The sequence below is a fragment of the Globicephala melas genome, chromosome 19 (genome assembly GCF_963455315.2).
Source record: "Globicephala melas chromosome 19, mGloMel1.2, whole genome shotgun sequence".
Taxonomy (NCBI): Eukaryota; Metazoa; Chordata; class Mammalia; order Artiodactyla; family Delphinidae; genus Globicephala; species Globicephala melas.
Window position 1 is genome coordinate 5,623,311 of NC_083332.1, and position 15,859 is coordinate 5,639,169.

The 15,859-nt window shown below is 53.4% G+C and overlaps 1 protein-coding gene and 1 long non-coding RNA gene across 2 annotated transcripts; one reads left to right on the forward strand and one right to left on the reverse strand.

Moving 5' to 3' along the window:
• Positions 1-1,225: 1,225 nt before the first annotated feature.
• Positions 1,226-5,786, reverse strand: LOC138842433 (uncharacterized). Its single transcript, XR_011376989.1, has 3 exons — positions 5,634-5,786; positions 2,029-2,118; positions 1,226-1,326 (listed from the first exon to the last, which is right to left on the reverse strand). It is a non-coding gene; the product is annotated as an uncharacterized lncRNA (long non-coding RNA).
• Positions 5,599-15,549, forward strand: HAS1 (hyaluronan synthase 1). The gene is made up of 6 exons (XM_060289184.2): positions 5,599-5,725; positions 6,153-6,230; positions 9,516-10,220; positions 11,616-11,837; positions 12,445-12,581; positions 14,751-15,549. Exons 2-6 carry the CDS (start codon positions 6,222-6,224, stop codon positions 15,424-15,426), a joined length of 1,749 nt encoding a protein of 582 aa, XP_060145167.1. The 5' UTR covers positions 5,599-5,725; positions 6,153-6,221; the 3' UTR covers positions 15,427-15,549.
• Positions 15,550-15,859: the final 310 nt, after the last annotated feature.

A 15,859-nucleotide genomic window follows, 5' to 3' on the forward strand; every position in this document is an offset into this window, starting at 1 on the left:
CCCCACGCCTGTCCCACCCAACCCCAACCCGTGTATCAGAGGGTGTTGAGACGGCTCGTGCTAGCTCACAGAAATCTGTTAACATTTCAGGATTTTTTTTTTGTTTATTGAAGGATAGTTGATTATAATACTTGCCTCAAATGGTTTTCAAGGGAGTTAATTAAGAGTAGGCGTGAAATAGGAGCCTGGTGGGGGGGGAATGTCACTTCAGGACCATTGGGAGATTTTTTTTTTTTTGGCCGTGCCACATGGGGCTTGTGGGATCTCAGTTCCCTGACCAGGGATTGAACCCAGGCCAAGGCAGTGAAAGTTGGAATCCTAACCATTAGGCCACCAGGGAACTCCGGGGGGCATATGTTTAAGTCATTTGCGGGGTCCTGAGCTCACTGAGTCAGAATATATGGGAGTGGGACCCAGAAATCTCTATTTTTAGCAAATGCACACAGCTGATTCGGATGCACTGGTGCCCCCAGAGCCTTTCGCAGGAGGCTTAGATAGGTGATAAGAGCAGATGGTGGAGGAGGTTTCTGGCTGTGTGCCTTTGGGCACCTTCCCTCAATGGGTCTGGTCCCCAGGTCAGAGCTGATGTTGCCGGGGAAGGTCAAGGATCCCCCTGTTGCCGCCTGAGTCAGTCATACAGACCCTCAGCTGCTGCTGGTTCAGGAACAGCTAAAACTCACCTCAAATTCCAGTGTGCTGGACAGACCCTCTCACTTAACCTGAAGGACTACCCTGTGAGGGCCAATTTGAGATGTTCCCATTTTACAGATGAGGAAACAGAGGCTCAGGGGAATCAATAACACGCAAGTAACCGGCTCCTACCTGGGGGCCCCAGCCCATCCCTCCGGCCCCCCATCATCCTCTCCTCCATCTTCTGACTCAGACTGTTGCGTTTCTCCCACGAGAGGCTATTCAGGCCCTGGTCTGTTGTGGAGGCGGACCCAGGACTCAACGTGGACAACGGGAACTTTGGGAAGGGAGACGGGGGTAGGGGTACAGAGCCAAAGCCATATATGCAAGAGTAACATGGGCCTCGAAAATTTTTCTGTCAGAGCTCTGAAGGTGATGGACCCAAGGGTCCAGGGCCCAGGCATCTTCTACAACACCCAGGGGTACAGGTGCCCAGCCCCTCCCCCCTCAGACCCAGGGGTCCAGCCCCCAGCCCCTCCCCCTTCAGACCCAGGGGTCCAGCCCCCAGCCTCCTCTTTCCCCAGTGACCTACTTACCTGGCTCTGCTGACTCCATGCTGTATCACTCTGGCCAGGAAACAGCTCTTCCCAGGCCTCAGTTTCCCTCTTTGGAAAACGAGACTCCTCTCTTGCTTCCCTGGAAGAAGATAGAGCTGCTGAAAAGGAAGTCCTTCTCTGGCCCTTTCTGTCTCTGTTCCCCTCTGGGGAGAAGGGTAGGAGCAGAGAAGAAGCAGGGTGGCGGTGTTTTCAGCTGGAGGGATGGGGTTACAGCCAGACAGGGCTGTCCCTCTCCTCCTGGCCTTGAAGGTCCCCCAGCTTCTTCCCAGAGGCAGGTGGATGTACAGTCACCGCCTCCCTCCCTCCCACCCAGAATTTCGGCAGAAGTTGGAGACCTAGGTGTTTCCCAGAACATGGGTGTTTGGGAGGAATGGCCCTGTGTAACCAGCTGCAGCCTGTCCAGGGCTTTGCCAAGAGTGCTGGGACACAAGCCCTGGAATTCCTGGAAGTCCAGAGGCAATCTGCTTCCAGATTTGGGATCTTTACTCTTCCTGGTAAGCCTTACCTAGGGTCCCACGTCCCTGGGAACTCCCCATCCTATCCCTCTCAGCTGCTGGGTAGTCGGCGGGGGAGGGGGGTAGAATCCCAGCTCTGGTCTTTCTCCCTCCCCCCCCCCCCCCCCCCCCCCCGCTTCCCATCCTCCCCTCTCTCTCCTTCCCCCCTTCCTCCTTCCCTCCCCTCCCCCCTTTTCCTCCTCTTCTTCCTCTTTCCTGTCTCCATCGACCGTTCTGACTCTCCATCCCAATCTCACTCATTCATTCACCACGTATCTATTGAGCACCTACTGTGTACCAGGCACGGGTCCAGACCCCAAGGAAACAGAGTCACCAACAGCACAGGCAAAGGCTGCTGCCTGTGTGGTGCTTGCATTCTAACAAGGGAGACACATATTATACAAAGAGAATCAACAGGCAAGTTATACTTTATGTAGGAAGGTGACCAATGCTGTGGGGAAAAAACAATTAGAGGGCAGAGAGGGTCAGGAGTCCCAGGGTGGGGCCGGTTTCCATATTAAGCACGGTGGTCAGGTAAGCCAGCCTCCCTCTTTCCTCCCCCCCTCCCATCTTCCCTCCTCCCCTTCCCCCCTCCCCCTTCTCCCTCCTCCCTCCCCCCTCCCCCCCTCCCTTCTCCCCACCTCCTCCCCCTCTTCTTTTCTCCTCTGACTCTCAGTGTCTAGATTCTCCCAAAGCACTTCCCTCCCCCTCAGGACACCTTGCAGAGAAATCATACCCCTGGACTCAGGCATTTAACAGAACACAGACTTCTTCAAGTTGCTTCCCTAGAATCCTCACCCTCCCTAGCTCCAAAAGGAGGCAAAGGCAGTCAGAAGTAGCTCAGACGAAAGGCTCAGTGGGTCTGCCCCCCACATCTGCTGCCCACCTCCCTGTCTCCTCCATCCTCAGGGTTTCCTCTCCGGCCTTTGTTCTCCCTCACTCTGCGGGTCCCTGAGCACTCCGCCGGTCCCACCGCTGTTGCCTGCATCCAAGCTCACACTCTGCTCTCTTTCTCCCAGAGAAGACCCTGGTATGAACCCGACACCCACACACCCGGGCCAAAAGCTCCTAGCCTCTCCACTCTGTGTGTCCCTCACAGGCACCCAGAGCTGACCCTGTCTCTCCCCTGCTCCCAGACCTCCCATGGCTCCCCAGCACCCAGGACAAAGTCCCAGCCGCTGAATCTGGCATTCAAAACCCTGCGTGGGGTGGACCCTGCAATGCACCCACCCCTGTGCGTCACCCTTTCAGCCTCCACAACATCAACTCCCAGGTACTTTCCGGACTGTCTAGGACATTCCTTGTCTTGGATGCCCTTCATGTTCTACCTTTCAACCCCCAGCCCCACCGCCGCCGTCCTTACCCTGACTAACTTCTCAACATTCAGGGCTCTCCTCCTCCAGGATATCACCTTCTCCAGGAAGCCCTCCCTGACTCTCCTGCTGGGTTCTTGCGTCCTTGTCCTCGAACTGGTCTGTGATCCTCTGTTTACACAGCTGTCTCCTCCACCAGACTGGCATCTCCTCAAGGGCAGGGCCCGGGTCTGAGTCATTTCTGTGTGCCCAGCATCGCCCAGCTGAGAGCTTGGCCCACGAGGGGCACAGGAGATGTCCCTATAGGGAACAAATGTTCCTTCCCTTGCCTTTTCTCCATTTCGGCCTTATTATCTCCCCACTTTTGCTCTTTGGTCCTGTGTTCTGTAAACCACAGCCTGAGGTTTTGCGATGTTGATGGAAGTCTTGGGACGGCCACTGTGGACCCAGGGTAGGGATCTGAGATCAGCCACCATTGGAGTGGAGGATTCTGGGAGAGATGGCTGTTAGTGAGGGGAGCAGGGGGTGGCCCCGCCGCTACCGGTCCCTGCCTCCTGTGGGAGTGCCCACTTGGTCTGTCCTTGTCTTTCAGCTCTTGTCGTGGCTGCTCCCAGCCTTGGTCATCTCTCCCTGCAAGGAATTCTGGGAGAATGGACTTCTGGGTCTGAGGGAGGAGAGGTTAGGTTTTTGAACTCCTGGTCTGAGGGGGGAGGGGCTGGGGGCCTGGACTCCTGGGTCTGAGGGGGGAGGGGCTGGGGGCCTGGATCCTGGGTCTGAGGGGGGAGGGGCTGGGGGCCTGGATCCTGGGTCTGAGGGAGGAGGGGCCGGGGTCTGGATCCTGGGTCTGAAGGGGGAGGGGCTGGGGGCCTGGGTCTTGGGTCTGAGGGAGGAGGGGCTGGGGGCCTGGACCCCTGCGTCTGAGGGAGGAAAGGCTGGGGGCTTGGACTCCTGGATCCTGGTGGAAGAAACTATTGGGGTTTAAAGTCCTGGTTCCTCCTCCCTCATCCACACTCCGGTTTTGGAAACATTTGGTTTTATACAGCTGCTCCACCCAGGCAGGGTGGGGTGGAGGGCTGGGCAGCCAACTGCCCGGCTTCTGAGTGGAGCTCGGGCTGCCACCCCCCCCATCCTGGGGTAGAGGAATCACCTTCCCCTCCTACTCTGGGCTGGGCTCCCACTGGAGGACCCATCATCCTGACATAGCCAGACACCAGGCGGTGGCCTAGGCTCCCGGCAACGGCGTCAGAGACTCAGAAATGGCCGTCCCTGCCCTGGCGAGGTGGGCGGGGTGCCCCTGACTGGGGCCCTGAACTAGCCTTCTTCTCCCTGACAGCCAGGTTCAGGCAGAGACCCAACCTGGTGTGGGCGCAGCACACCCTGCCTGTCCTGGGAAACCCAGGGAGTGAGGACTTGGCATCTTGCAGGGGAAAAGCTCCAGAACAGGCTGGAAGAGATAAAGCAGCAGGGAGACATGAGGACTTAGAGACAGAAAAACAGAGAGAAACAGTATGAGAGGGAGAGAGAGAGAGTCAGAGAGAGAGAAACACACACAGAGATAGAGCATCAGAGATACACTTGAGATGCAGAGAGACCGAGGTAGGAGAGAGATTGAGAGAGACAGACAGACAGATGCAGAGAAAGGAGAATCAGGCGGCCACTGAGAGATCAGGGAGAAACAGAGAAACAGAACCTGGGAGACAGGGAAAAATAAAAAGCTAAGGATACAGATAGAAACAGAAAGAAGGAGATAGAAGTATACAAAGAGAGACACAGGCAGAGAAACACAGAGGAAGGAAGAGAGAAAAGAGAGAAAAAGGATGAAAAAGTCAGAGAGAGAAAGAAAGAGGGACACAGAACAAGAAAGTCAGGAGATGGAGAGTCAGAAATTTAGAGACAGACACAAACCCGGAAGGAAGCAGTTAGAAATGGAAGCCAAGGAGAGAGACTGGAACACAGAGAGAAAGAACCAGACAGGGAGATGGACAGAGAAACGAAGCCAGGGAGACAGAGACAAAATGATAGACTCAGAGAAAGACAGAGACAAAGAGAGAGGAGATGGTCAGGTACAGAAATACATAATCAGAGTCACAGACACAGGGAGAGAGACAGACGTTATCAGTTCATACTAAGAGGAGCAGAGAGAAAGAACTAGATACAGAGATTTTTTTTTTCTTTAAATCCTGAAAAGAAGGGCATGGAAACAATGACATTTATCACTGAGTCTTCTAGCCCTGAGGAGCTGGGGACTCAGACACCCCAGCACCCCTGTCTCTTTGGTCTCTGAGCGAGTCCTCTTCTTTTGCTCTGACTCAGTTTCCCAGGCTCCCTGGGGGCAGTTGACCAACAACTCTGAGTTTACCCTGGAGGCTCTGAGGAGACAAATCCCAATGTCCCAGACCCTGGCACCTATGCACGCGCTCGTGCCACGGGCGCGCGCGCGCACACACACACACACAAGCACACGCACGTGGACCCGAATCAATTAGGCACTGAACGTTCAGACGTTCACTCACAGCTCCAGTTCCAGACAGAAGGCCTCCCAGGCCAGCGCACACACAGTCACACCCGCAAGCACTCACGTGTGTGCATCTGATTGCATCTGCCAGTGGCCGCCACCAGTCCCCGGGGAACCCAATCCCAGACGGATTCTGAGGATCCGACGGGAGGGGCGGTGTGTGCGGAGACTGAGGTGGAGGAGAAGGGGGGAGGCGAGGAGGTCTGGGAGAGGGGGAAAGAGAGAGCCACGCGGGAGAGAGGAGGAAAGAGAGGTCGTGAGAGTAAGAGGGAGGTGGGGAGAAAGAAAGTGATGGAGAGAAATCCAGAAGTGGAGGGAGAGACGAGAGCAGAGAGAGAGGAGAAGAAATCGAGGGGAGAGACGGGGAAAGGAGGGGGTGCGATGGGGGGGCTCAGCGGGAGAGAGAAGGGCGGCGAGGATGGGGGCGCTGGGAAGGGAGGCCTGGCGCGGCGCGGGTGGTAGCGGGAAGCGGGTGGGGCTGCCTGACTCTCCGCCGTGACCTCAGGGCCCCTGGCCCAGCTCAGCCCTGACGTCAGCCCCTCCTCCCGCCCCCGCCCGCGCTTCTCTTCAAATCACCCCCCAGCTCTCGGGCAGCAGAGAGACTCGGGGAGCAGCCATCAGGAGAGGAGAGAGGCCCGCCGGACCCACAGCGATGAGACAGGTGTGTGTGTGAGTGCGTGTGTGTGTGTGTGACTGCGGCTGTGCGGGGGGGACCACCAGCACGTGTGTGACCACGTGTGTGCGAGGAACCGCCAGTGCTGGGGAGCTCGCGTGTGCTCCTGTGCCGGACAGCGACCCTGTGAGTGTGTACCATCCCGCCTGCACGCGTGTCAGATGTGGCCTGGCGGTGTCGACCTGGCTATGAATCCGTGTACGTCTGTGTGCCCAGGAAAGGGAGAGGAGAGCTGTCTTTGCTTGACACGGGGCTCTGGGTTTTACTTTCAGGTGTTCAGTAAATATGAAGTTGAACCAAATGAAATCGCCAATCTCCGGTCTCCTTTGACTGGTGAAAATAGCAATTTCATATGGTTCAGTCTCAACGGTTACTATTTTTTTCTGAAACTTGCATCTGCCCCATTGCTCCAGACCCACGGGTGGGTGTCTGTGTGTTGGTCGCCGCCTGGGCATCTCTTCCTGGTGTTTTTCCTTCCTGCTGAAGGGCATGTGTCCTGGAGTTCACCTGTGTGGTTGTCAGTGGTGGTGGAGGGGGGCTGATGTCGGTTAGTTTCAGGATCACTAAATTCTAAGGGCAGGTGTCTGGAGTCATCTTTCAGAACATGAGTGTTTTCCTATGGGGGCACGCTCTGTGTGTCTCTCATCGTGTGTGAGTATACGTGTGGAGTTGTGCGTCCATAGCCGACACGTGTTATCATGACTGTTGTTGGGTTTAGAACGCTCCAGATACCCAGCCATCTCGCTGATCCCCAGCATGAATTGGGCCACCCCCAGAAACTCAGGCAGAGACAGAGAAGGAGGATTCCAGAAGAAATAATACTTGCTAATACTGGCCGGTTACTAGAACCAGGCTCAAAGCTGTACCTTAGCTCTGCCCTAGAGAGAAACATAATATAAGCCACATACATAATTTAAAATTTTCTAGTAACCACACTAAAAAGGGAAAAAGAAACAGGTGTAATTAATTTTAATAATAACATTTTCTTTAACCCAAGCTATCAGGAGTCGGCAAACTTTTTCAGTACCAGGCCAGACAGTCAATATTTGGGGTTTTGAGGACCATACCATTGAGTATTGTAACTACTCCACTTTGGCGTAGTGAGAAATCAAGCTTGTACAATATGTAATCAGATGAGCGTCGTGTGCCAATAATATGACGTAAGGACGCTGACATTTGAATTTCATATAATTCTCTTTATTTCTTGATTTTTATGGAAGTATAGTTGATTGACAATGTCCTCTTAGTTTCAGGTGTACAGCAATGTAATTCAGTTATATATTTATTCAGATTCTTTTCACACATAGGTTATTACAAAATATTGAGTACATACTTCCCTGTGCTATACAGTAGGTCCTTGTTGTTTATTTTACACGTAATAGTGTGTATATTCATAAAATCTTCATGTGCCACAAAGTATTTTTCTTCTTTTCACTTTTTTCAACCTTCTAAAACCATAAAAACTAATCTTAGCTTGCGGGGCCGTAGTGAAAAAGGAGGCCATAGTATGCCGACCCTCACTATATATCAAAAATATTATCATTTCCGTATGTAATCAACACAAAAACATGAATGGGGTACTTTACTTTCTTTTTTCCCCACATTCAGGCTTCACAGTCCAGATGTGTGGCACACGTCATGCAGATGCTATATTTTCTCCACATTCAGGCTTCATAGTCCAGATGTGTGGCACACCTCATGCAGATGCTATATTTTCACTGAAGATGCTTGATCTGTATTTTTAGATTTCGTAAAATTTAGTTGAAAGAGAAGCTTCACAGACCCTACTTGTTCCAAAAAGGCATAAAAGCTTTCCAGTAACTGAATTAAGGACCATTATCTAAATTTAAACACGTAAATCGAATACAATTAAAAATTCAGTTCCTCAGTGGCGCTGGTTACATTTCAAGTGTCCTGTAGCCACGTGTGGCTGGTGGGTCCCTTATTGGACAGTGCAGCTCTACAGCTTAGTGATTCATTTAACTCATCATAAGCCCAAGAGATGGGAACCGGTGACAGAGGAGGCGGTTTAACGTAGAGGACGGTGGAGCCTAGAGACCTTGAACGAGAGAATACACCTCCTGGTGCCTCAGTTTCCTTACTTGTAACAGGAGGGGGTAACAGTACCTACCTCCCATGGAGCAGTGTTTGGCACAGGGAAGGGGCTAAACCCCCATTTTACAGATGAGAAAACAGAGGCACCTCTTCCCCTTTGATTCTGAGCTGTTCCAGCCACATGTACTGGACACCTGGCCCTGCCAGCCACTCCTCCTGGCTAATCAATCCTCAGTTTTGCCATCTGTATAGTGGCAGCAGGAAACACTCTCTGTGCCCCGGGGCGCTCCTGAGGAGTAAAGCCAGTATATAAGGTTGTGGTTTAGTGATTGGATTCTTAGGGTTCAAATCTTGGCTTCTCTGACAGACTTGTGGTTGCCAAGGGGGAGGAGGGAAGGATTGGGAGTTTGGGATTAGCAGATGCAAACTATTCTATATAGAATGGATAAACAACAAGGTCCTCCTGTATAGCACAGGGAACTATATTCAATATCCTGTGATAAATTATAATGGAAAAGCATATGAAAAAGAATATAGACGTTTAACTGAATCTCTGCTGTACAGCAGAAATTAACACAACACTGTAAGTCAACTATACTGCAATAACAATTTTTTTAAATGCAACAAACAAAAAACTTGGCTTCTCTGCTTTCCAGGCAGACCTTGGGCAGGTTGCTGCATCTCTGTGTGACTCAGTTGCCTCATCTGTAAAATGGGGATGGTAATAATTGTACCTACCTTACAGGGCTGTTGCGAGGATTCAAATAAGTTAGTTCCTATAAAAGGTTTAGAGCACTGCCTGGCGCATAGCACATTGCATTCTCTTCTTTTAGATGTATATTAGTATTACTAGTATTAACACTAAGAAACCTTTATAAGATGAACCATTATTTTCTGTGCCACTAAGAAGGAGGCGGGAAACCTTTGTTAATTAAACTGTGACACTCCACTGAGTGTAATCTTCGTGGATTTAAAAGCTGTTAAAAATGTGAAAAAAATGTATTAGAATCAACAGAAGCAGGCATTCAGCCTCGATAACTGTTTGCCACATTTATTTTCGTTAATGAAAATAACTTTGCAGTACCCAGGGGATTTTCTTTACGAAAAGGGTATGTTATCACTGGCCTCGAAACAAAACCCAGGGAGGGGGTTCTTTCCCCTTGGAGGCATTTCAGGACCCTCTTCCCCTTCCTATCCCCTCTCTCCGCCCCCTGGCAGGACGTGCCCAAGCCCAGCCCTGCAGCCCGCCACTGCTCCGGCCTGGCCCGGAGGGTGCTGACCATCGCCTTCGCGTTGCTCATCCTGGGCCTCATGACCTGGGCTTACGCCGCCAGCGTGCCGCTGGCCTCGGATCGCTACGGCCTCATGGCCTTCGGCCTCTACGGGGCCTTCCTCTCGGTGCACCTGGTAGCGCAGAGCCTCTTCGCGTACCTGGAGCACCGGCGGGTGGCGGCGGCGGCGCGGCGGGCGGCGGCGCGGGGGCCTCCGGACGCTGCCACGGCGCGCAGCGTGGCGCTGACCATCTCCGCATACCAGGAGGACCCCGCGTACCTGCGCCAGTGCCTGGTGTCCGCGCGCGCCCTCGTGTACCCGCGTGCGCGGCTGCACATCCTCATGGTGGTGGACGGCAACCGCGCCGAGGACCTCTACATGGTCGACATGTTCCGCGAGGTCTTCGCCGACGAGGACCCCGCCACCTACGTGTGGGACAGCAACTACCACCAGCCGTGGGAACCTGCGGCGGCGGGCGCGGCGGGCGAGGGCGCCTACCGGGAGGTGGAGGCCGAGGATCCCGGGCGGCTGGCGGTGGAGGCGCTGGTGAGGACGCGCAGGTGCGTGTGCGTGGCGCAGCGCTGGGGCGGCAAGCGCGAGGTCATGTACACCGCCTTCAAGGCGCTCGGCGACTCGGTGGACTACGTGCAGGTGAGTGGAAGGCACCCGCACCGCATCGTGGCCCTAACACCCCGAATCCCACTTCCCTCGGACCCTTCATTCAATTTAGAGATTAGAATGAATCTCTTCTTTCCTTCCTTTATTCATTCACCCATTCAGTGGAGAGATTCTTTCCTTCGCTCAATCATTCATACGACCATTTATCCACCTATCCAATAGGGAGGTCACTCATTCATTTTATTCATTCATGTATCCATTCAACGAAGAGATTTCTTCCTTCTTTCTCTCGTGTCTTCATTCATTCATCCATTTGATGCAGAGACTTTCCTTAACTCACTCATTCACTCATCCATCCATTTATCCATCCATTCAACATAAAGATTCATTCATCCATTCTATATAGAATGTCTCCCTCCCTCTTTCCCTTCCTTCTTTCATTGTAGTCCTTTTTTTCTTCACTCATTCATTCATCTAATCAGCCAATATAGAGGTCATTCATTCCTTTATTTATTCACTCATTCAATGCAGAGATTCCATTTTTTCTTCATCTAATGTAGAAATTCTTTCTTTTACTCATTCATTCATGCATCCATCTGTCCATCCAATATGGCGATCATTTATTCATTCACTTATCCATTAAATGTAGAGATTGGTTCATTCTGTTTCTTCCCTTCTTCATTCATTCAGTGTTGAGATTCTCTGGTTCATTTACCCATCCATTTACCTATCTATTCAATATAGAGATTTATTTGTTCATTTTGTCGTTCATTCATCCATTCAATGTAGTGGTTCATTCATTAATGCACTGCCTTATTTTTTTTTAATTGCCGCATAACAAATTTCCACACATGTGGCAGCTTGAAACAAAACACATTTATTATCTCAGAGTTTCCATGGGTTAGGGGTCTGGGCAAAGCTTAACTGGATCCTCTGTCCATGGTATCATCAGGCTGCAGTCATGACGTCAGCTGGAGCTGGGTTTTATCTAGTGCTCAGGGACCTCTTCCAAGCTCATGTGTTTGTTGGCAGAATTTGTTTCTTTGCCATCATAGAACTCATGGCAGTTTGCCTCATCAAGACCAGGAAGAGAAGGACTTCCCTGGTGGCGCAGTGGTTGGGAGTCCGCCTGCCGAGGCAGGGGACGCGGGTTCGTGCCCTGGTCCGGGAAGATCCCACATGCCGCGGAGCGGCTGGGCCCGTGAGCCATGGCCGCCGAGCCTGCGCGTCCGGAGCCTGTGCTCCGCAACGGGAGAGGCCACAACAGTGAGAGGCCCGAGTACCGAAAAAAAAAAAAAAAAAAAGAAAGAAAGTGACTAAAACATTCAAAGTTGTGTTCAGATTGGCTGCAGAGGTCCCAGCTGCTCCCCTTCCCTTGGTGCCCTCCCCTCAATTACCAACCTGACCCTGGTCCCTTCCACCTGACAGGTCTGTGACTCAGACACCAGGCTGGACCCTGTGGCACTGCTGGAGCTGGTGCAGGTGCTGGACGAGGACCCCCGGGTAGGGGCTGTTGGGGGCGACGTGCGGATCCTTAACCCTCTGGACTCCTGGGTCAGCTTCCTAAGCAGCCTGCGGTACTGGGTGGCCTTCAACGTGGAGCGCGCTTGTCAGAGCTACTTCCACTGCGTGTCCTGCATCAGTGGTCCCCTAGGTGAGCAGGGGTAGGGCTTGGGAGGGCCATGGATGGGGCAGAGAGGGAAGGGAGAAGGGGAGCCAGAATGGATTGAAGACGTGATTGAGACTGGGGACAAAGATGGGGCTGGGGCAGGAACTGGGGATAGGGATAAGATTGGAAGTTGGAGGTGGGGATGGTTTTTGGTGTCGGGAATGGGCTGGAGAAAGGGTATGGTTGGGGATTGGGATTGGGGCAGGGGGAGGGTTTGGGGAAGGGGAAGAGATGGGTTTGGAGTCAAGGACAGTGTTGGTGCTAGGTTTAGGGTTGGAGATGGGTTTTTGGATGAGGACGGGTAGCGGATGGGGCTGAGAATGGATGTGAGATTGAGGATGGGTTTGCAGTCAAAGTGGGTGTGGGTCAGCAACAGGACTGGGGCAAGTTTGGGATGGGTGTGGGGGTGAGGAAGGATTTGAGGTTGAGACCAGGACTGGGGCTGGAGTTGTCACTGGAGACAGGTTGAGAATAGGATTAAGATGGTTACGGATGGGGTTGGGATTGGAGACGAGTTGGTTTGGAGCTAGGGCTGGGGATGGTGTTGGCAACAGCAGAGGCCGATGCTCCTGTACTCCCCTTCCCCACCTAGGCCTATATAGGAACAACCTCCTGCAGCAGTTCCTTGAGGCCTGGTACAACCAGAAGTTCCTGGGCACCCACTGCACCTTTGGGGATGACCGTCACCTCACCAACCGCATGCTCAGCATGGGCTATGCCACCAAGTAAGCTGAGGGGACAGGGTGTTTGAGTGTGTGCAGAGGCCAATGAGTATCCACACGTGTGTGTGCGTGTGCGTGTGCTGGAAACTCTCCAAACCTAAAGTACATTTCAAGTGAGCTTTTAGGGGAGAGGAAAAGAAGCCCTATGGAGTACAAGTGGCATTTGTGTTGAATCAGGGAGGAACGCCCAGTGAGACATTAGGGGAGAGTGGAAGATACCATAGGGGCATTTGCATTGAACCATGTGACCAAGTGGACTCTTCTAAGCAGGGCAAGGTGAGGGTAGGGATTCCACCTAGAAGGTACAACCTCAGATGTGGCAAGATGGCTCTACCACAGATTACCCCAATCTGTGGGGAGGGAAAGAGATCAACGGAGTGGGATCTCACTAGTGACAGAGTGAGTGAGAAGATTCAAGTGGGAGAGGAGGGGAGTGCCTCAACTCTAGTAAGTGCTTCAGGAAGAAGAGATGTGATTCAATGAGGCTCATGGGGTGCATGGGCTAGACCAGTGAAGTTCAGGGGAAAGGGATTTCTATGAAGTTCGACTCAGTGACAGCACCAGAGACAACTCGGGGTATACCGAGGGAACCCGGGCATTCATTCGCTTGACAAATATTCTTTAAGTGCTGCCAATGTTTTCAGCTCTGGGGATGCAGCAGCAAACAAAAGAGATGCAAATTCATGCTTACGTTGATTGGGGAGACAGACAATAAATAAAATATGTAAGTAGAACATATAGTGTATTAGATAACGATCATGCGAAGGTGACACATAAAGCCAGGAAGTTTCCAGATAGGGAGTGAAATGTTAAATTAGGGTAAGATAAGGATGGGCGGGAAATAGTGCAGCAAGGGAGAGAGTGTCAGGAGAGGACAGAGAGTCCACGGGGGTGGGGTTGGAGGTGTCCACGCATGAAAGGCTTGTGCGCCACAGTAAGAACTGTGAACTAAGATGAGGGAGCCACGAGGAGGGGGTTTGAGCAGAGGGACGGCATGTTGTTCTAACAGGATCCCTCCAGCTGTACAGACTGCAGGGAGGAAGAGGATTAGCAGGGAGGCCGCTGAGGATGCCAAGTGACACAGGGGAAGGAGACTGGACACTGTCAAACAGTGCCCGCGGGGATAGACTAGTGCCCGCGGGGATAGACCCTCCTAACAAACTGACTGCTGGAGGCCACCTAAGGTGATGCTCCATACAAGCGATTCTAGCTTTGCGTGGGCTGGGCTGGAAACCGGGGAGGGATTGATTAGTAATGTCTGGCAGAGCCACTGGAAGGGAGCTTAATGGTTCCATTGAGAAGCTCTAACGCATGGGTTACCCTGGGTAGGAACCATGCCCGGCTTGTTCCTCACCATGGTGCCTGCCAAGAATAGTATTCGTAACAGATTAGTGATAGCATTAGTAATACCGCAGTGATATTAGTAATGCCAGTAGTTACATTAGTCATAATAAAAATAGTAGTAGTCGTTATCATCTATTGAGCAAGTACTATGTACTGGTCCTAAGCACTTAGCGTTTAATCCTCATCTATTAGGTAGGAACCGTTATTGACCCCATTTTACATAGGAGAATGAGACAGGCTGGGACCTGGGACCTGGGGCCCTTTACTGCAGCGCTTGCGCCTAAACAAACCTCTCCTCCAGCAACAAAATACAAAGAAACTATAAGAGACTAAAAATAACTGCACACATATGCAGTTGGGGCAAATTATGAACAACAAGATACAAAAAGGCCCAAACTCAACCGCCACTTCTGAGGTGTGGGGAGCAAAAGCAGGGTCCTGCGCATGCGCACGATCCCCGTCCAGGGCACCACCAAGGGGGTGGGCGGACCACCTAGGCTACACCCTCCAGCCCACCCACAGATCCGCCCCGACCTTCACCCCATGGAAGGGACCAGCTCGTCCCCGTGTCCCCTCCCCCTTCCCCCAGCGAGCCAGGGAACCTGTTACTTGCAGCAGGAGTCCCAGTAAAGCCTTACTGAATTTCTCCTTTGGCCTTTTATCAATGTCTATTGATTAAAGAGTCCAAGGACGCAGGTGGGCATCAAGAACCCCGAGGCCCACAGAGGTCGAGAAAACTTGCCCCATGGCCATCTCTGGCTCCCGCTCTCCGTCCGGGGGCCCCAAGGAGAGCCGCGCTGACGGCCCTGCCTCCTCCCACCCGTCCAGGTACACCTCGCGGTCCCGCTGCTACTCGGAGACGCCCTCATCCTTCCTGCGCTGGCTGAGCCAGCAGACGCGCTGGTCCAAGTCGTACTTCCGCGAGTGGCTGTACAACGCGCTCTGGTGGCACCGGCACCACGCGTGGATGACCTACGAGGCGGTGGTCTCGGGCCTCTTCCCCTTCTTCGTGGCGGCCACGGTGCTCCGGCTCTTCTACGCGGGCCGCCCGTGGGCGCTGCTCTGGGTGCTGCTGTGCGTGCAGGGCGTGGCGCTGGCCAAGGCGGCCTTCGCGGCCTGGCTGCGCGGCTGCCTGCGGATGCTCCTGCTCTCGCTCTACGCGCCCCTCTACATGGGCGGCCTCCTGCCCGCCAAGTTCCTGGCGCTGGCGACCATGAACCAGAGCGGCTGGGGCACGTCAGGCCGCCGCCAGCTGGCCGCCAACTACGTCCCGGTGCTGCCGCTGGCCCTCTGGGCGCTGCTGCTGCTCGGGGGGCTGGTCCGCAGCGTGGTGCGCGAGGCCCGGGCCGACTGGAGCGGCCCCTCCCGCGCGGCCGAGGCCCGCCACCTGGCCGCGGGGGCCGGCGCCTACGTGGGCTACTGGGCCATCATGCTGACCTTCTACTGGGTGTGGGTGCGGAGGCTCTGCCGGAGGCGAGCGGGGGGCTACCGCGTCCAGGTGTGAGTCCAGGTGCGCGGGGCGCCCGCTCAGGGGGGTCCGGGGGCGGCCAGAGGAGACCTACCAGGGTCCCCGGAACCACGAACTTGCCGGGTGACCCTCTGGGCCTCAGTTGCCCTCCTCTGTGAAGTGAGGGGCTCGACCCAAGACTCTTCAGCCTGGACTCTTTGGGGGCTGGTAATTCTGGGTCTCTTGGGAGGGGTATTTATTGAACAGGGTGTGGGTTTTTAGGGGCGGGGGGGAAAGGGGCCCCCACATGCTGTCCTGGGGCCCCCGATTTCTCCCTGTTCTTATTTAACCCCCATTTGTACTGTGTGATTAGGATATAATAATTTTATTTATTTTCTTCCGAGCCTACCTCCTCCGTTCGTCTTCTTTTTCTTTATTTTTTTTGAGAATTAAGGGGGCTGAATGGTTGAGAACTGGGAACTCGTGGCTC

Coding starts and splice junctions, on each gene's coding strand:
- HAS1 (XM_060289184.2), top strand. Junction 11,838..12,444: donor TGTCCTGCATCAGTGGTCCC/CTAGGTGAGCAG, acceptor CCCCTTCCCCAC/CTAGGCCTATATAGGAACAA. Junction 12,582..14,750: donor AGCATGGGCTATGCCACCAA/GTAAGCTGAGGG, acceptor CCACCCGTCCAG/GTACACCTCGCGGTCCCGCT.